Genomic DNA, 20,599 nt, shown 5'->3' with positions numbered 1-20,599 from the left:
ATAATGTTTAATATATATATTAGTTTCTAGTATTAGTATCCAGCAGACTGAGTTCAAAATGAACTTGGATTAGGAATAATTAAAAAGTAGGAAACTTTAAACACTTTTTAAATAAACAACATGAATGAATATTGAATGATTCAGGTAAAAACTTTTTTTAAAAAATTCTCAAACGTGCATGGAGGAGGTAGCATGTCCTAGGAAGTGTGTTGGCCATGAACTTGAATATTGTGCTTTAATATAGTCATACAGATCCCAGAAAAAATGGGCTCCAAATGAGTAAAATGAATTATGAAGTCATAAAATCCACACACCTTTCTATAAATGTTCAATATTCTTCTAGTTATAATAGCTGCAAAACCTCTATAGAACGACTTTGGGGAAACGCCCAGTGAATATGCATCACTGAAACTTCCCACGTCCTACCTCCTAGGACTTCCTTATTAATAGTTCCAAGCTTTGAGAGACACTTGAAACTTGAAACATTATTTTCCTCATGGATTACTTTGTACATTGGCATAAAAACTCATTTTCTAGAAGATGGAACGATAGTCTTACCCGTTTCACAGCTGGGCCCGGTGAAGCCTTGCGGGCAGGCACACACATTAGCGGCGATACAAGCTCCTCCGTTCCTACAGCCGTCTTTGCAAAATGCTAGAAATAATTCAGATACATGACTTTCATACTTCAAAATTGAGTAGTTCAAGATACTTCAAGCCTAGCTTTTCTTCATTCCCTTGGAGATGTGGACATCAAATTATATATGGTATTATAACTTCAAATTCATATAATATCTTCCATGCAGGCAAGAAACTTCAACCCAATTTGTAAAACAGTACTCTTTTCAATGTAAAGAAATATTTCACCTGTGAAACGACACACTAAACTTTCTTTTAACAAAAAGCAGTAATCTTACACAACAGGAAGCACATTAGAATTAGAGTTGCATCTCATTGTCAACCTGAAGAAAAAAAAAAGGCAGCTATCTTAGAGTTTTCTTAAGGAGAAAACCACCATCTAGAGAATGATAACGAAATAGGAAATGACTGACTCCTATGAAACTCTGTCCAAAGTGCCAGAGTATTGGAGAAATGCCCCAGCTTTCACAAAATTTCTAAATCCAAGTGATGAACTGGCCAATGGTTAAGAATTTGCTGTAGTGGTCTTCAGGAAGAGCCTTAGTGTCCTCTACTGAGGACAGGTCAAGATCCAGGATCAGGGGCAAAGGCACTGCAAATCTTCCTGTGTTAGAGTAGGTTTGTGAGTGAGGGGAATTTGTCTGTGACTAGGAAAGGGAGCCAAAGTCCGAGCTATTGCAAGTGAGACCTTTTGAGATGTGCCGCCTGATTCAAAGAATGTGAGAAAAACAAGATGGGTGAGACTGAGTACACTTAGATGCTTCCGTTTCCACCTCAGCTTATTCTTTGGCTCTGTGAATCTCAGGGGCCATTCCCTGGTCTGTAATGGATGAGTTAGACCAGCTTTTTTCAGGCATTGGGATAAAAGCTTTCTCGCAATTTTTCTGGCATGTGCTTCCTCTCATTAGTTAGGATGTACTTTCTTTGAGTGGTAAAATGTAGCAATCCAAGATTCTGCTGCTGAGTTAAAGGAAGGGACACAAAGAGGCCATTTAGCTGCTTTGGTCATAAGTCCTAGTCTGTCTTCATCCAAGGCAAAAAGAATACCTAGTCACCAAGGATTCGCAAAGAGATTAAGAATGTAAACCTCATAAATAATAAAGTGTACATCTCCTAGACCACATGTGTATCTTCTTTGGAGTAATGTTTAAGGACAGAGCACAGGACTCAATGATTCAGATCCTATGTCTACATTACTTATCTCTCAGCGTTTGACATTCCCAGTAGGGATACACACATGAACTGGAGAATCTGTATTCAGGCAGCCTGTTGACTGAACTTCTGGTAAAACTGTATGGATCCATGAAAGTTCTCCTTCCTTCAAAGATAAGAATTACCTATCTGGATCTGCTCCTGATTACAAGAGTTCTTTATGCTATAAACATTTGTCACATTATGGGGCGCCTGGGTGGCGCAGTCGGTTGAGCGTCCGACTTCAGCCAGGTCACGATCTCGCGGTCCGTGAGTTCGAGCCCCGCGTCAGGCTCTGGGCTGATGGCTCAGAGCCTGGAGCCTGTTTCCGGTTCTGTGTCTCCCTCTCTCTCTGCCCCTCCCCCGTTCATGCTCTGTCTCTCTCTGTCCCAAAAATAAATAAACGTTGAGAAAAAAAAATTAAAAAAAAAAAACAAAAAAAAAAACATTTGTCACATTAATTAGGAGTCAGAGTGAAATAGAAATAAGAGTGAGAAGTTGGTCTCCCAGATGAAATATTAACTTCTCCCCACCAAGCTCTCAGAATATCTGGGTGCTCTGAGGAAGTCCTAGGCATTCAGTTACACGATGCAATGGACGTTAAACTTCTGGCTTTTCTCAGGATTTGTCTAGTATCTCTGAGAAAATCTTTGTGGGATTTAGACCTCAAAGTGAGTAGGCCTTGTTCACATTGCTCTAAATGAAACATTCCCATAGACTTTTATAAACCAGAGTAATCCTCTTGCCCATCGATATCTGCATCCAATGTAGTCTTATAAACCAGGTCTTAAGATTCATGCTCATGGGACATGGTATTAACAACCATCCCTTGTTATTTCCTACCTCCCATATACACAGTGTCATAGAAAATTGATTTCAGCAAACTCTAGGACAATGGGCACGTGTGTTTGAGAAATGGGAAGTTTTGAAGCTTAAAATGTTTAAATTATACAAATCATAAATAAATCTACATGACATATACAGAGTATGGACTTTAGCCTATGGGAGTTAGCAGTTTCCAAAATAGAACCTCTATTGTGAAGGAGGAGGTAAGCTAATCTGATAAAAGAAAAGAGGGCACTGGTGAAAGAATGTATCAGGGGACGGTGGTGAAGTACTGTGGGAACATCCACTGATGGAAATGAAAATCTGAGCTCAGCAGGACTTTTAAAAGAATTACTGACTGACATTGACAAACCAGCTAAAATGGGAAACTATAACATGTGGAGACCCAGTATTCCCAGTTAACTTACTACTCAACAGTTCAAAAGAAATTAGAGGGGTACCTAGGTGGCTCAGTAGGTTGAGCATTGAGCTCATGGTTTCCACTCAGGTCTGACCTCACAATCTGTGGGATCGAGCCCCACGTTGGGATCCGCACTGCCAAGGAAGAGCCTGCTTAGGATTCTCTCCCCCCTCTCTCTGTTCCCCTCCCACTCACACACTCTATTTCTCTCCCAAAATAAAGAAATAAACTTAAAAAAAAAGAGTAGAGAAGAAAAACTGTCAGATTGATCCCAAATAGAGGTATTTCCAAGTGGATTTTGCTAAAAGAACAAATAGGTTGACTGTATTGGTGAAAAAAAAAAAAATAGCTGTCATGTTTGGATTCAAAAACAAGTATTTAAATATGGGAGGAGACTGGTAAACTGAAAGAAAAGGGTCAGAGAAACAGAAGATGAAAGGTCATGGAAGAAACAGAGTGGGCCAACTGGAAGCAGAAGGACTTGGGGTAAGACAATAAGAAGCTGAAGTCTGAGATTTCAAAGATGGAACAGTTCTGTCCAAAAGTGCTCGGGTGTGATTATGGGTGTGGTCTGCTAGACAGGAACAGAGATGGAAACCACTGAAATGGAGGTCAAGGAACATGAAGTCGACACTGTTTGAACAGTTTGGCTGCTTAAACACTGACCTAACCCAGGGGGAAGAGTATGAGCCATGTTGCAAAGTTCCCAGGGGCTGTGGGAAGTACCCAGAAGGCAGATAACAGTGATGAGAAGGGGTGGAGGGAGGTGAAGATGGACTGCCTTATCCCTAATGTGAGAGAGGCTGACATTTAAACCTTTTACCTTTGCATGTGGTTCCATTCCCCGTATAGCCTGGCTTGCAAACACAGTTGTGTCCTCCAACGGTATTGAAGCATAAAGCATTTTCATCACAGTTGTGCTGATTTGTGATACATTCATCATGTTCTGAAATGAGGAATACAATTTTGTTACTCAAAGATAGACTTTTCAATGAGACTGTATTTTAAACTACTTGCATCTTGGTTACTGCATGGTATTTCTTTCAAACACAGACAGACCTATACAAAGCCTATGTTAAAGAAGAGTTCATATTTTGAAGTATTGCATACTCCTCTTGAAATACATACCTTGCATGCAAAAGGATTTGGACAAAAGACCCACCAAGGAGGAGGAAGGAATGGCAGAAGGGGAGAGGAAAGGGTGGATAATTCTCAGAAGTGTATCCCAGAGCCTCTGTATGCAGTCTCTGTGGTTAATATTTGGGGAGTTATTGTCCTGACATAAATATGCTACCTAATTCTTCTCTGTAACATGAAAAAGGTAATAGGATTGGATGTGAAATATATTGCTTCGTGAATCCTGGCCTGTAGGAAAATGGAGTTAAAGCTCTGGGAATTAGTTAGGATGCAGTTAACCCCCACACCCACATGGCCAGGCATAAAGATACACATGCAAACTACTGGGGAATATCTGACCTCCTTAGGAATCTCTCTCCTCAAAGAAAGTATCAGAGTTCTGCTAAATAAGACAACTCGCCTTTATAATATGTGCAAATACATACTTTAAAAGATGCAATCAATATGATACTTCCTTTAACTGTGTAGAACTTGACACTTTAGAAAACACTGAATCATCTGCTTCTCCCAGCACCCCTATGAGAGAGGCATAACCAATATCATTATTACCATTTTAAAAATGAGTCCATAGTGGCTCAGAGTGCTTATGTCGCCTGCCCAAGTTCACAGGAGTATTAGGTAACATCAGAATTCTAGCAGAGTGTTCAACAAAAATGTAAATGTAAGGAATAAATACAGTGAAAATGAGAAAGAAATCAGATCTAACATCAAAATCAAAATGAGTAGGAAATGAAATATAAGTGAGGAAATGCTTAGGAACTAGTTCAGGAAAATGCCTACAGTGGCACTACTTATTACTTGGTCTCTCACAAAATTATTACTTAGGCCTAAAATTAAATATATATTTTAATATGCTTATATTAATGGAGCTATTAATTCACTATGATATATATCATCAAAGCAAAAAGAAATATTTGCTTTTTATTTTAGAACTCTTCGTATTCTGGACAATACATGTATTATTGCAGACAATATATTATAATAGTAATGTATCTGTAAATGTGCTTTGGGCATATTCATTTGAGATTAGACTAAAATCACTGATTTCAACTACTAAAATAGAATGCTCTGTTTTTTTTTAAATAAAGATTAACATTATGCCCTGTGTCATATATAAGTATAAAGTTATAATATTTTGAACTCTAGGCTGGTAATAAAATTCTTAGACATTATTCCCAATAATCTTTCAGAAGAAAGAGAGCTCTCAATCACTAAGGTTTTAGAATTGCATGAATAGATACCTTATCCTCCAAATCCCTGGTGGAATTTCTCCAAATTGTACAGAGTTCCACTGTTATTATCTAGTATCAGAAACTTTCATAGTTATTATAAATTCAAGCACATTGATGATAACCTAGAAAATAGCCAGATTACAGCTGGGTCTCCTGCTTGGGGCTGTCCTTGGACCACTATAAAATTTCAGAGGGACTGGAATGGGCAGTCCACCTACCTCTGGGGTCAGCTGCCCGAAGCAAAATAAATCTACACTCTGAAGTTTGCACCTGCTGCCCATTTTCTTCCCAGTGCTATTCAAAGTGCTGCAGTTAATCTATAAATCTCTATACGGACAGCCGTAGGCTCTTTAAAGACAGCTGCTGATTGATTTGATGCTGTTTTCATCTCTGCTTTGGTTGTTTTCTTAATTAGACGGAACTCACTGGGTAGAGGAAGGGCCTAACAAGATGCAGTTTAGCACCCAGTATGATGATTCCCATACACTTTAATTAATTACACAAGCCTGGATCTGGTTACCCTGTTGTCATTTACTCTCGAGACTGCTGAAACGAGTAAATATGCTCCTAAGCAATTCAAGGGTAAAGACAGTTTCCACGTTTTTAAATACACACCTTTACACATATTCTTCCCTGTGCCTGAAGTGTCTGCCCCATGGATTCTCCTGGCAAACTCTTATCGCTTCTAAAGATCACACTAAAATGTTGTTTTATGCAAAAATACCCTTCTCTCCCCCTCCTGCAGAGTCAGGGCCTGCTGGCAGTTTTTCTTAGCACCATATACAAGGCTCTGTTATTATATTTTATCATAAATATCTACTTCTCCTTGATTCTCCATCTTCATGCCCCACCAGGAACAGTTAATTTTTGGACAACAATTCTGTATTTTTATTTGTATTTCATTTCAGCATTCAAAGAATGTTTCTAAAATAAGTAATTAAAACAATAAATGATCAGAGGGGGCTGGGTGGCTCAGTCAATTAAGCATCTGACTCTTGATTTTGGTTCAGGCCATGACCTCACGGTTTGTGGGTTTGTCCCCACGTGAGGCTCTGCACTGAGAGCACAGAGCCTGCTTGGGATTCTCTCTCTCTCTCTCTCTCTCTCTCTCTCTCTCTCTCTGTCTTCTTCTCTCTCTCTCTGTCTTCTTCTCTCTCTCTTTCTCTCTGCCCCCTCTCTGCTCTCTCTCTCAAAACAAATAAACTTAAAAAACTAAAAAGAATAAATGACCAAAGGAAGAAAGCTAGGAAATACTTCCTCTGCCATTATAATTCAAGCCAATCCCAATTTGTTCAGTTGTAGACTAGATGCCAAATAGAAGCTATTGAAAAATCTAAATTTTATTTTTTATTTATTTATTTTTTTTACTAATTTTACTACAATGGTGTTTTATTTTATCAGGGATATTTCAAATATTAAGGTAGCAAGACATATTTTGAAAACAAAATATTAATTCCTTTACACTATCACTTTAAAATTCTTTACACCACTTAAAATAAACTTGTTATACTTATAACCATCAACTAAAAGTAAACTGTGACTTCAGGAAAAGCCTTTAAAAATGCCTATGTCTCACAGAAGAATTAAGTTTAATTTGATAGCCCTCCACAAAACAGAATGTGAATGAAGCAAGGAGCAAATATTCTATAAGGTCATCTCGATAAATAGTTAATTATTGCTGCTGTATATCCAGTTTTGGTCAAATGTCAACTTCTTACCCCTGACTCACATATCCCTAAGGACTCCACCAGCAACCTCTCCATTTTTCATGCTCCCTCTAACATTTGTAACATACAATAAGTTAAATTAAATAAAATCAGGAGGGAAATGTTAAGAAAAAATTTAAATCAATATTATGTCACAATGTTTGAGAAGAGGCATGGCAGGATGCAATAGTAAATGAATTCCAATTTTTCTCTCATGTATATTGAAAAGCAGACATTTCAGATCTGATGTTCACAATATCCAGTTCCTAGGAATTAATGCTATTTGCACATCTTCAGTTAAACCTTTCATTGTTCGTGTGACATGACGGTATGATGGTCCAGGTAAAAGCTAGGATTAAAACCAAATACACTTCTCTCTAACTGTTCTTCATTAAAAGTATTAGCATATGGTTATTTTAATCAAAATTTATCACATTTTCTATCTATACATTTAAAAATTAAATTAAATGGAAAAAAATAAACATGTAGAAAGGAAACACCACAACTCAAACAGTACTAAACAAAAGTAATGTGGTTGTCAATTATTACAGTACATTAAATATAGAATCAATGATTGTACAATAATAGTGGGGAAAAATTTGTCCTATGTGCCATAATTGCCATGCACCTTTATGTACTATATAAAACTGATTTCATACCAGTGACAAGGGTCAATATATTAAAATTCCTCTACATCAAAAGTGATAATATGTACACTTAGATTTATCTAAATGCAAATGTCACACAGAAATAATATTTTAGTCTCACTGATCAACCCCTAACCTGAGTAGCTTAATGTCTCTAAAATCATTTTAAGACTCCACACCCAACAGGTCATCTGGTCATAGTCGGGCTTAAATTGGGCTTGAAATTTGGTATTCATATTGAGCTGTTTCTAGAATGAATGAACTATCTAGGGACAAAATGGCCATGTTAAAATTCACATAGCTTTTCTTACAATGACATCAACACAGACATACAATACACATAGCACATGTTCTCTTCAAGGATTTCACTATGATACAAAATGCAAATACTACAGAAAAACAGGAGTGAAAAGTAATTTAAATATATCTACAATTTGATTTAATACAATTTTTATTCAAGGTCTGTTGTATATTAAGACTTTTGCGGGATTAAAAATGTGATTATAAATGGTAGCTCCCTCAAAAGCTTATAGTTTAGTTGGGAAGATAACACAAAACCACAAGTGCCACATGAGGGCATTGTTAGAAATACCAAAGTAAAGAAGAAACCTGTTTACAGAGGGCTGCAAAGAGGGAAGAAGTCATTTCTAGTTGGGTCAGATAGGATTTCAAGAATGACTTCATGGAGAATGGAGCATTTGACATGGATATTTTTATGTATGTAGGGAAGGTGCAGATTCCAAATTGAAATAGTATTCATGTATTTTGCTCCTTTTGTTTTGGAATCTTGAGCCTCTTACAAATTTGAATCAACCTGAATGATGTGTAATAATCGTAGCTACAATTTAGTGCCTACGACATACCACACACTTTGTAATACACACTATCTCATTTAATAGGAGATATCTCATTTAATATCTTCATATTAATTTGGAAACATCATCACTATTTAAAAAAAGAAAATTAAACTAGGCTTGAAGAGGTTAAGTGGCTTTTCTGAGATCACACAGCTAGTAAGTGGTCGAGTTGTGAATCACAACATCTGACTCCTAAATCTAGGTTATTGACTGTCATGTGGTAGGGCTGCCTGAACATATTTAATGTGTGTGTGTTGCCTAATGTGTTTTTTAATCACATTATATGATTCTTTGCACAATGTGTTCTTCTTTGCAATTGTCTAGAGGTTTGGTTTTTTTTAATTTATTAAATTGTTTTAATGTTCATTTTTAAGAGAGAGAGACAGACAGATTGCGAGCAGGGGAGGTGCAGAGAGAGAGGGAGACACAGAATCCGAAGCAGACTCCAGGCTCTAAGCTGTCAGCACATAGCCTGACTTGGGTCTTGAACCCATGAACTGTGAGATCATGACCTGAGCTGAAGCCAGACACTTAACCGCCTGAGCCACCTCAGCGCCCCCAGAGGTTTTGGGTTTTAATGTTTATACCATTTAATGTCTCCTTGTCATATGTGGAGTCCTCCATTGCTTTACAAGTAGGAAGTTATCTCTTTTTTTGTATTATCTAGTATTTTTAACACTTTAGGGCTAAGCACTGAGGTACTTTCTGTTCATACTAAAATCTACATTTTCTCAAGATTGAGAGAAGCTTTTAAAAGAAAAGGAAGATACCAATATGGCTAAGTGCAAATGTCTGTAAAACAAAGTGACCAGCTCACAGAACTTAGACTCAAGCACTCATTCCTCCAACTCAAAAATCTCTGGAAGCTCATCATTAACGCAGTTTGGCAAACAGACATCTCCAGTATCCAGGAGTCCTCTCCTCTGACACCTGGTCGGGCCCCTGTAACAAAGCCCACCACTTCTGGATAATTCTGCTTTACACCCCCCCACCAATATACTAGATCCTCTGACTGACACCTTTATACTGTAGATTCTGCTCTTCTGGTAGCAAATTATAATATACCTTCACGGCAGGCCCACTATTCTCACAGAGCCTTTCTTTTCCTCTGATGGATTTTTTTCAGTTACAAGAATTATATTGTTAGGCTGGATCTTCTACTCTCCTGTCCAAATACAGAAATGTTGGGAAAACAGCAGCTATCATAACATGTAGGTGTGCCACAAAGAAAGCTTCTTCGCTCTCTCTGACCCAAGTGTTTCCTGGAATATAAATTTACAATGAGTAAATTCTCTCCTAGACCGTGGCAGGATAAGGCTCTAAACATAGTGACAACCTACCTCGGGTCTTAACTATTATCTGCTTATTAGAAACCTGAGAAGAAGCTCGCTCAGGCTTAAGCCTAAATAAATCTTGGAGCAAGGAAGTCCACAGCCTGTAAATTACTCTTGAGAAGCTGTTAAATAAAACCATCAAACTATTTGTTTAGAAGGATGACTTATCTCAAACATATAGAGTTGCTTAGTCATTTTCCTCTTATATTTCAGTAGACCAGATTGCTTGCCTTAGGACATCCATGAGCTTGCTAAAACTCATCCACAAACTTCACTCCTAAGTGTTCCTACCAAAGTAAGTTTGTAGTTGCCTACACTGGCTAGTGAAGAGGAAGAGAACAAGATAGTCCGTGGGTCTATAATACTGAGACCTCTTGTTTTACTCTAAAAAGAATAGCAACACAGTGAGTCCTCAGATAAAATATGCCATATCTATTGAGCAAACTAAACAACTCTTTGGACTTGCCCCAGCTCCGTACTACATTCACACAATAATCATTCTATGGCAGATCTTGTCAAAATGAACACAAACTGAATCTAAAGAATGTTTTGTATTACAATTCAACAATTGGCAGAGGGCTTGGGGGTCTATTAAAAAGAACTAGAATTGCCTCCTTCCCTCTTCTTCCTCCTTTATCCCCCACCCCCAATATTTAATGGTCTGGTATATGAAGAAGTTGTGTTTGCTGCCACCAACAATATATATGCCTACAATCAAAACATGCATGCCCTCGTGACTATTCAATCTCAGGGACATTGTTACAATTCATTGAATGGTTTAAAATGTCCTCCATCAACTGTTTTGTACTAGGACTGTAACTCAGTGTAAAGGACAATGAAGAAAAAAATGGGAAAATTATGTACTATTTTAAAGAGCAATAGCAGGGAGGCAGTGTTGTACGGAAGTTTTCTAGACAGGCTTGACTTTTGATGCCATTTTAACCTAGTTCTCACTGGCCTTGAGAAAGTAAGCCGATCTTCCTAAGTTTAAAATGAGGAGATTGAGACCTATATTAGAACTATTGTGAAGAGTAAATTTGCATGATGAGTATAAAGACCCTGGCAAATAAGAGTCACTTGATAAATATTAGTTACTTTCTCATCGTATTATCTACTTCAGTGGCAAATTTTATTTTGCCTCTATTAGCCATACAATGTCCTTTCTTTTCTGTTTCAGTTCTGTGGAGAAAATGTAAATGTCTCACAGAGCTTTCTCTTTTCATAATCTTTTCTGAAATCAAATGAATTTCAGACATTTCTCTGATTTCCAAAATGCACTACCTTCAATGGTTATGTCAGGAAAAAAGACGCCTGCTATCATACTTACCAAAAGCTGTTCTTTTTGTTTCTTATGATTACCTTCCTTATTCACTTTATATTAGAGAAAAAAATCTATCACAGTGTCATTTTAATGGAAATCTAATTTTAACACTGTTAAAGGGACTACAAGAAACTATACTTTAACCCTATTCAGTGGCCACATTAGCAGCAAACCAACTAAAACTCATTTTTAACACCCAAGTATTTTTTATTCACTACTCAAGTTTCCTGTTCACTGACCACACCAATTCAATACTGACTTCTTGTTATTCCTCAGTTTGTTTGGCATCTAGGAATTTGTTCAGACTTCTTTTCTCTGACATGCTTGGTTTATTTTCTTCTAGTCCTTTCACTGGTACATTCAGCCTCTCTTCCTAATACTTACTTGATCAAGAATCTGAACAACTAACGCCCATGCAAATTTCCTCTGTATCTTTACAATAATTTTGGAAGGTAATCCAAATTGATTTTACAGCAAAAAAAAACCTGCTTTGCTTTTTTTCTGGTGTTTCATGAGATTATATTTGTCCAAACGCATTGTCAGGCAACAAAATTCTTGTAACTATCAACAAATGATTTGTATTTCTGAATATTTCTGAAGCTTCTCTATGTTATTCTAGCCTTTTGATTATTCTAGCCTCTAGAGGATGCAAAGATGCACGAACTGGGATTCATGAACTCAGTGAATTCAAGAGACTTTTGAACTATTAGAGGATTGATGATATGAATAGATAACTATGATATATTCTTGAACTTGTTTAGTGCTTTAAGAGAGAAAACAATAGTAATAGTAAAAATAATGCCATTAGCTAATTGCTAAGTGCTTACCAGATGCTATAAAGCACTGTACTAAGTGTTTTATGTTCATTATCCCCTTCAATCTTCACAGAAACATTTCCTGGAAGGCACTATTATTACTCCTGTTTTACAAATGGGAATATAGAGCTTTCTTGGAGAAAATACATATCTTGCCCAATGTCATGTAACTTTGAAGTGACAAGGCCAGAATTTGCCTTCAGTGTTTTAAAAAGCTACGAGCTATCAACAATGATCTCTTGAGACTTAAAGAAGGAGAGATGAGGATTAACTGAGGGGTCTAGGGAAGTATTGTGTAGGAAATAGGCCAAACAAGTGAGTCTTGAAAGATAGGAGCAGTTTTAACAGGAAAAGGGTAAAGATGGAAAAGAGCATGTCCTGTGGGGAGAGAACACAGGTGCAAAAGGTCAAAAGCATGAGCTGTGGCAGAGTGCTGAGGTGGCTGAGCAGGCACAGGTGAGGAACAATAGGGAATAATGAGGAATCAGTATGGACAGGGTCAGGAACACCACATGATTTTTATCTGGTGGGCAATAAGTTGCCACTTATCTGGTGGGCAATAAATAGCCTCTTCCAAATAAGAGGCATGATAAAATGGGAGTGGAGTTTTAGGGAAATTAACAGCAATGTGTAGAGGAGGAGAAACCAACTTCCCCTAACAAATTGGGTGTTCTATGTTAGCAAGCCAGCATTGTTCTCTCTCATTTTAGTCCTTCTTTATTCCTTTCAGTTTTTTCCTTTTGAGTCAGAGTTAGGTTACTACTGGGAGTTGTGACAGGAGTCTGTGCAACACTGAGAGGTGAAGCAAAAGGATAAGGAGGAGGAGAGCGATAGGCAAAAAGCAAATAGAAAATGAGTGCTTATCACCTGGCAAGCACTGTGCTGAGCAATGTATGTGCAGCATGAGGAAGTACTACAGGAGGGAGGAAGAATGGTTGGGAAGTAAGTGCCACATCATAAGGTCCAAAACCCTTCTCATTCATTTTCTGTATCCCAATCCCTAGGCTTCTCTGGAATGAAACTATGTTAAAGAGAAGGAATGAAGAAGAATGGACAAAATGATGGTGGAAGGGGAGTCAATTTATGCATACAACTGATGAGCCCCACAGTGAATCAATTTTTGAACAAGGAGGATGAGAGGCATTGAAAATAAGTCAGGTTTTTTTTTTTTTTATGTTTATTTTTGAGACAGAGAGAGACAGAGCATGAGTGGGGGAGGGGCAGAGAGCGAGGGAGACACAGAATCTGAAGCAGGCTCCAGGCTCTGAGCTGTCAGCACAGAGCCTGCCACAGGGCTCGAACTCACGGACCGTGAGATCATGACCTGAGCTGAAGTCAGACGCTTAACCGACTGAGCCACCCAGGCGCCCCAAAATAAATCAGGTTTCAAACCTGGGCAACTGGGAGTGAGATGGTGGTGAGAAGAATAGAAGAGGGTTTCTTACTTTTAGGAATTTTGTTATTCTCGTTCTTGTTTTGGTCTGGTCTGGTCTGGTCTGGTTTGGTTTTTATGGCAAAGAAGAAAAATAGAATTAAGAAGTCAAACTATAAAAGCAAAGATCATATTAGGAAAGTGAACTTCCTCTACTGATGGTGACAATACACTGAGTAAATACTCACTAGTCAACATCTGTGTCAGATAACCACCTAGATAGCAAACCTTAGATCTAATTCATCAATTACTCCCAACATCCAACACAATGACTGGCACAAACTAGTCTCCAATGAATATTTGTTAGTGAGTCAATAACTATAAAGTATATCTCAATTAAACATGCAAAATATTTAGAGATTTGCTAATGCAAAATATTCAAGATATTCTGTGGTGACAGTGTGCACATCTCCTGCTTTCTCTTCCATTCCACTCAGCAGCTATGCTGCTCTTTCTTCGAACGCCTGCCCCATACTCTCTCTCTCACTTGTGGCACATAACCCCATCAATAACTTCACAAAAGACTATCCAGGTCATCAGGGAAGAATACTCTCAGATTTCCCACCCACAGGTGAATCTGTACCTAAATCTATCCTTAAGGCTTTCTTCCTCCCAAATCAGGAATGTGGGGGGTCACCAGAGACTTCCCGTCCCCCAACTACCACATCTGGGGACCAATTCATCTGGATTCTACTTCCTTGACTGTTCTCATTTCCACAGCCCCCACCCCTGTCTTCATTCTGCTACTCTTAAGTTGTTAAAATTTGGGCATGAAATATTTCCTTTGGAATATTGCAATAGCTTCATGATGACAACACTGTCCCCAGTTTGGTACATCTCTAAACCATTGTTATAATGACTTTTCAAATAAAATCTGATCTTCTCTATCTCTCTCTTCCCCATTCTCTCTTCTTCTCTCTTAATCTTTTTTGTTCTTACTAGCCATCAAAGCACCACCTACTCATCAAGATTTCATTATGACACTTTGCTCTCACCAAAGTGCACCATTTAAAACTCTCCCATTGCATCATTTTTACATAATATCATTTACTGAGACTCTTCTAAAGGCCCACCATCATACCAGCCAATCCCTGTATATTTCACATAGGTCTCTGCTTTTGGCCCAGAAAGCCCGTCCTCATTTTCTTTGCCTAACTTTCCTATTCACCTCCCATTCAGACCAAACAATGCCTCCTTCTTTAGAAAACCTTTCTTAAAACTTACATAAGCCCCATACTATTTGTGCTCAATTCCATCATAACATTTGGAAGCTAGAATATATTGTAGTTAAGACTATGGACTTTGGAGTCAGATGGTCTCTGATCAAATCCTGACTCTGCCTTTTACTACCTGTCAGATCTTGAGCAAATTATTTAACCTCTTGAAATTACAGTTTCCTCCTCTGTTAAATGGACTAATAATAATGGTACACAAGTAAAATCTCCAGAAGGATCCGGGACAATACTCAGTAATCAAATATTTCTGTAGTAAAAGTATGACTATTCATATCAAATTGGATACACAGTGATGAGAAATAGCATCATATCAGATTAAAGTTTGCTTCCAAATGAATTTTGAAAATAAACATTCAACTTCTAGAGCTGTCTGGAGGTTTTGAAGTTCAGAACTATAGATAAGGGATTGTGGACTTATATGTTCTTCATAGAGTTGCAAGGATTAACTAAGGTAATGTAGAAAGCACTTAGAGTAATGTTTCATGAGTTAGTATTAGACTAGCCCTTATCACGCTGTCAGGGATCGTTAATTGTCTTATCCACCCCCCATTAGTCAATATACTTCTTAAGACAGAGAATTTTTATTATAGATATTTCAATCCTTAGTCCTTGCCATAACACATGACACATTTTAGGCACTTGGTAAATGTAGATGAATGAATAATAGGCTTCAATCTATAAAAAAAAAAAAAAAAAAAAAAAAAAAATCAGTGCTTTCAGCTTCTCAGAGTATTTCACATCTGATATTTTACATTTCACATTGTATTCACCCAAAATCCATGTAACTTGTCCGGGATTTATAATTTACAGCAGTATTTATGCATCGCTTAAGAGACCATGAGACCTTCACCAAAGCAAAAGTTCAAGTTTGTTGCTCCTATGTTTTCATGTCAGTGCTGCCCCCTAATTTGGTAAGAGGCATGTGCTTCCATTTATTTAGATTTTTTGGAAAGAAAGGAAAAGTGTTCATTAAGCTAGTGAAAACTTCTGCCAGAAGAGAAATCATCCTCACCTAACACCATGTAATCTAGTCCTTCACTGAAAGCTCTAAGGCCCGCCCTGCTTTAATACCTACTAAAAAACCCAGTAAGATTAACGAGTATATTTGACACACTATACCAGAACAAGAGTTTCAAAACAAAACAACATACAATATAAAAAAGGAATTTTTAAAATATAAAATTATTGAAGAAAAACAACCTTAGTGTTTCCACCTGGATAGCCTTCCCACTGAAGTTTAAGATGAGCTTAGAAGAAATCCACACTTGGATCAAATGCTATATTCTGACCTTTTAACTTCTTACAGAAAATAAAATGATTCCTCAGATTTTAAAGGGTTGGGACTATGGGACAAAGGAGATCCATCAACCTTTTCACTCGGGGGCTTAATTTTAAAAATGAGCTTCATTTCAAAATCCATCTCTCTTAGAGCATGCTATTTGAGTTTCTACCACAGCAAAATATAAGATACAAGACGATTTTCAGGTCCAAATGATTTATATATATATAGTTTAAGTATCCTTAATAAAACATAATAAGATATGGATATTTTTGTGCACCTTTGTGTCATGCTTCTATGTGTGCGGTGTAAAGTGATTTAACTAGCTTTGACATTTTTAAGCTAATATCTTTTAATATCCTTTCATATTTCTAATTGTAATAATGTTTACTGATATTACAGATATGTGTTAAGTTTTACCATGCTTATATAAGAGTTGTGATTGTTGTAAGATGAATAAGGCAGAATTCTTATCCTGAAGATATTTAAAGATGTTCCCTCATAAAAATAATACACATAATTGTATGTCTTTATGTGTATGCATGTAGGTGTATGTGTGTGAATGTATCATGTAAGAGTCTGTGTATATGCGCATGTATGTATGCATATAATTTCTCTGCCCTGGATATATAAAGATGTTAGGTAGCAAGTTGGTATCTCATTTACACCTGTGTATTGTTTAGTTCTTGAGAGGCAGGAACCAATTTAGGAGTATAGCAAAATCTTTTTTCTGTCATTTAGAAAGCCACCTTTTTTTAAGATCCAAAAAGGATTTTCTCCTCTGACAATATAGAGTGTCTCTTCTTTTTTACAGTCTATTCTTTTCAGAAAAGACTTTGAAATGGCTTTTATTCTAAACCTCATTCTGAATCACTCACTTTCACTTGATGAGTTCCCTTCAAATGTAGTAATTCTTTTCTCACTGTTTCTCACCAAGGGGCCTCTTGTCCCAGAAATCACCGCAAGTGTTCAGAGGAGTTTGAGAAAGACTTTCCTCTGTCAACCATGTGTCATCAGTCACCTTCCCTGAGTAGCGTGCACCCCATCTGAACAAGCTGACAACGCTTCCCTTCTCTTTATGCCCACTATTTGTCCTTGAGCCTTTGGCCTCCAGGATCCCAATCAGATTGCTGCGTGGATGTGATTGGAAATTTGACCTCAAGACCAGAAGATGTACAGCTCCAGGAACAACAGCACAGCAAGTGGAGGTGAATCTGGAGCCTACCTGTCCTAACTTTCCCTTCTCCTTTGAGAACTTGTCTTATGACATCTCAGCTTCCTGCCCTTGCTTCCCAACTGCAAACTTTACTTTCCTTCCTCTTCAATTTACTCATCCTGCTTTCTTTCATTCTTCACAGTATCAATTATAAGTTTTGAAAAATTTCAACTTGTAATCTTCTCCCTGACTGCAAGTGTATATTTTAATTACAATCCGCAATGTCCTGCTCTGGGGAAAACACTTGCTCTTTGTATTCACCGCTCTCATTCTTCCCTCCTCTAATTATACCCAGCGCCTCCCTCATCTCTGCCTTCTTTCCTCTCCTCTCTTCTCTGGGGGCCTGGATCTGGTACAAGTGGCACGGAAATATATTTAAAGGCTCCTGCTTTCAGTGTTATTTAAACATGTTCCACATATCTTCCCACAAATGATAAAATCCATTCACTCAGAAGGTCCCCTTTAAGATAAAGTGGGATAAAGGAGGAAGGCAAGAGGCAAAATGGAAATACTTGCAGTTATCAAGGAATAGCAGGCTCATATAGCATGCTGGGCCTCTGTGGCAGATCAACCCAGTGGAGTATCACTTACTTCCCTGTTGACTGGTTCTGCTTCTCTGTCTTCTAATATAGTGTCTGCATTCTCCATCCTCAACCCATTATACTCCGAGACAAGATGATAAACTAAATATGGACTGAATATTTGCATCTTCCCAAAGTTCATATGTTGAAGCTCAACCCCCAGTGTGGCAATTTTAGGAGGTGGAGCCTTTGGGAGATGATTAGCCATGAGGGTGGAAACTTCACAAATGGGATTAGTGTCCTTACAAAAGAGACCCCAGAGAGATCCCTCACCCTTTCCACCCACACAGAGAAGTCAGGCATCTATGAACAAGGAAGTCGGCTGTCAGCAAACAACAACCTTGCTGGCGCCTTCATCTTGGACTTCCCAACCTCCAGAACTATGAGAAAAGGATGTTTGTTGTTTAAGCCACCTAGTCTATGGTATTTTGTTATATCTGTAACAGACTAAGACACTAAATCAAAGTGATTATTTTGAAAGTGAGACATGACCATTCTTAAAAGTCTGAGATCTAGGAAAAACAAAATGATGGGATCATGACTGGAAACCTTTGAGAAACAGAATTCTCTGGAAGGAAACATGTAAACCATTCAGATATGCATACATACATACATACATACATTTCTGAATACCTGAATGTTAGGAAAAGTGCAATACTGATGTTAATTATATATTTATTTTTGGGAACAGGAAGATAGGAGGATCACAGAGCATTATTTGTCCTCTTTCTTTAAATTCCCATTCCCTTTACTACTACCTCATGGCTTTCATAACTCAGCATCTTTGCCTAACCTGGTTTCTTAGCTTGCTGTGCTTCCCTCTATCATAGCACTGAACAAACACCCTGGATTGCTATTGTCTATTTATTTACCACTCTTTGCTTCTAGGTCATGATCTCCTTAATGACAAGAAAGATGTGTTTTGTTTTTATATCCCAACTGACATAACAAGGAATAGTTACAGTTAGTTCTGCCATAATGGGTACCAATCAATTTCCTAGTTGTCCCTGCCCATCTAGGTGAGGATAGAATGTACATTTGAAGTGAAAATGTAGCTTTGAAAGAAGGAGACCCCTAGCTCCCTAGTCAAACATATTATCACCACCCTGCTTTCTGCGGGTACTTCTGCTATACCCTGAGTGTTTGGGAGCATGCCTGACAGGAAACTAATGCTCCTTCTTTGTTTGTTGATTCAATGTTTCCATGCATAAAAAAATATGAATCAGTTTGGCATGATATACCAACAGAAGAGAATATTCCATCTAGAATGTTATACGAAGCTCCAGGCCTGCATGCTGAATACTTGCAACAAAAGGCTTTCTTCAGGTCTAATTGGATTTGTACTCCTGAACTCTCCTCTCTCTGTCCCTGTTCAACTATTCTAGAGAAAAAAAAAAAAACTAGAAAAGTGTTCATTTTTCTGTATTTAATCAAATCCAGCAACACATTTTCATATCTCAAAATCTTTCCTGAGTTGGGCTAAAAAACGCAAGCTTACCAGCACAAATGAAGTTAGCATTTTTCTCCTTCCTTGAGATTATTCCTGCCAATTCTATATCATCTAAGGTAAAATGGAACTCAAAGATAATTTTTAAAAAAGAAGAAATGATATTAAAATAACTTCAGTTGTGATCATTCATCCTGTCTAACATCTCTACAAAATATTTTCCCTGAAAGTTTGAAATTGCATGATATTTTTAAGTGGCCATACAAACACCAATTTATTTAGTGTTAAAATGCAAATATACCCACCTCTAGCCTTCTTATTTCATACAGCAAGAATGATTCTTTCAAAACTTAAAGTGATCATGATATTCCTCTTGCTCTCAACCCTTCCCTGATTTCTCCTCACTTTTTAAATACAGTTTAAAGGCTTTGCTGTGGCTACAGTGTGTCCCAGTGAAGCCATCCTTTACCTCTCCCCACATCCCAGCCACACTGGCCTCTCTCTCCCTTGAACAGACAAAACACCTCACTGTCCCTCCTCTTGAGATGCTATTAACCCAACTGTTTTCATGGCTCACCAGCTAATTTATTTTAGGCCTCAGAGGGCGCCTCCTCAGAGAGGCTCTGTCTCACATCCCTTTCTTACAGGATTCCTTATTCACAGTGCTGTCTGTTATACTCTTTGAAATTGTCTGCTTATGTGTTGACAGTCTGTCTTCCTCATTAGACTATAAGTTTCATGAGGGCAGAGACCCTAATTTGTTCACTGGTGGAACTACACCTAAAAGAGAATTTATTCCCGGTAGAAACAAAAATTTAAAAGGGAAGTTGAACTTTACAGGTTGCATCTTTCACAGATATTCTATTGACCACATGAAGAAACTGAGTCTCCAGAAGATTAAATGAGTTCTCCAAGGTCACAGTTAATAAGCAGCCGAACTGGATCTTAGTTGTAGTTACTTCTGGCCCAAAAGCCTTTGATTGTAAGAAACAAACATGAAAGAAAGGAATGTCCATGCTGACTTCCAACTTTTCAGAAATTTACACTTTTTATTTTCTAGAAAAGTCTATCAAATCTGTAATAGTTTTTAATCTCAGTTTATCTTTGTTTTTCTTCCATTCACCAAGAGTAAGTCCTAGTGTGGTTTTGCAAATCCCAGAACGTGAAAGCTAACAGGGTGTGACAGCTGGTATGTCCCATGCTCCTCACATTCAGTGGTCTGTAACAGGGTAAATGACACAATTACCTACTGTAATTACTGCTGCTGACAATACAGTTTCCCTGG

At 37.8% G+C, this 20,599-nt stretch overlaps 1 protein-coding gene across 5 annotated transcripts in view; it reads right to left on the bottom strand.

Moving 5' to 3' along the window:
• The window catches only part of NELL2 (neural EGFL like 2), a 397,486-nt gene that overhangs the window by 95,450 nt on the left and 281,437 nt on the right, over positions 1–20,599 (bottom strand). For all 5 annotated transcript variants that reach the window (XM_040488375.1, XM_040488376.1, XM_040488379.1 and 2 more), the window contains 2 exons: positions 3,899–4,021; positions 559–654 (listed from right to left, as the gene is read on the bottom strand). In XM_040488375.1, coding sequence (XP_040344309.1) covers positions 559–654; positions 3,899–4,021 — 219 coding nt within the window. The remainder of the gene's footprint in view (positions 1–558; positions 655–3,898; positions 4,022–20,599) is intronic.

The sequence above is a fragment of the Herpailurus yagouaroundi genome, unplaced genomic scaffold, assembly GCF_014898765.1.
Source record: "Herpailurus yagouaroundi ecotype Mexico unplaced genomic scaffold, PumYag 166, whole genome shotgun sequence".
In the NCBI taxonomy this organism is placed as follows: domain Eukaryota; kingdom Metazoa; phylum Chordata; class Mammalia; order Carnivora; family Felidae; genus Herpailurus; species Herpailurus yagouaroundi.
This window is presented reverse-complemented; position numbering and strand designations above follow the sequence as displayed.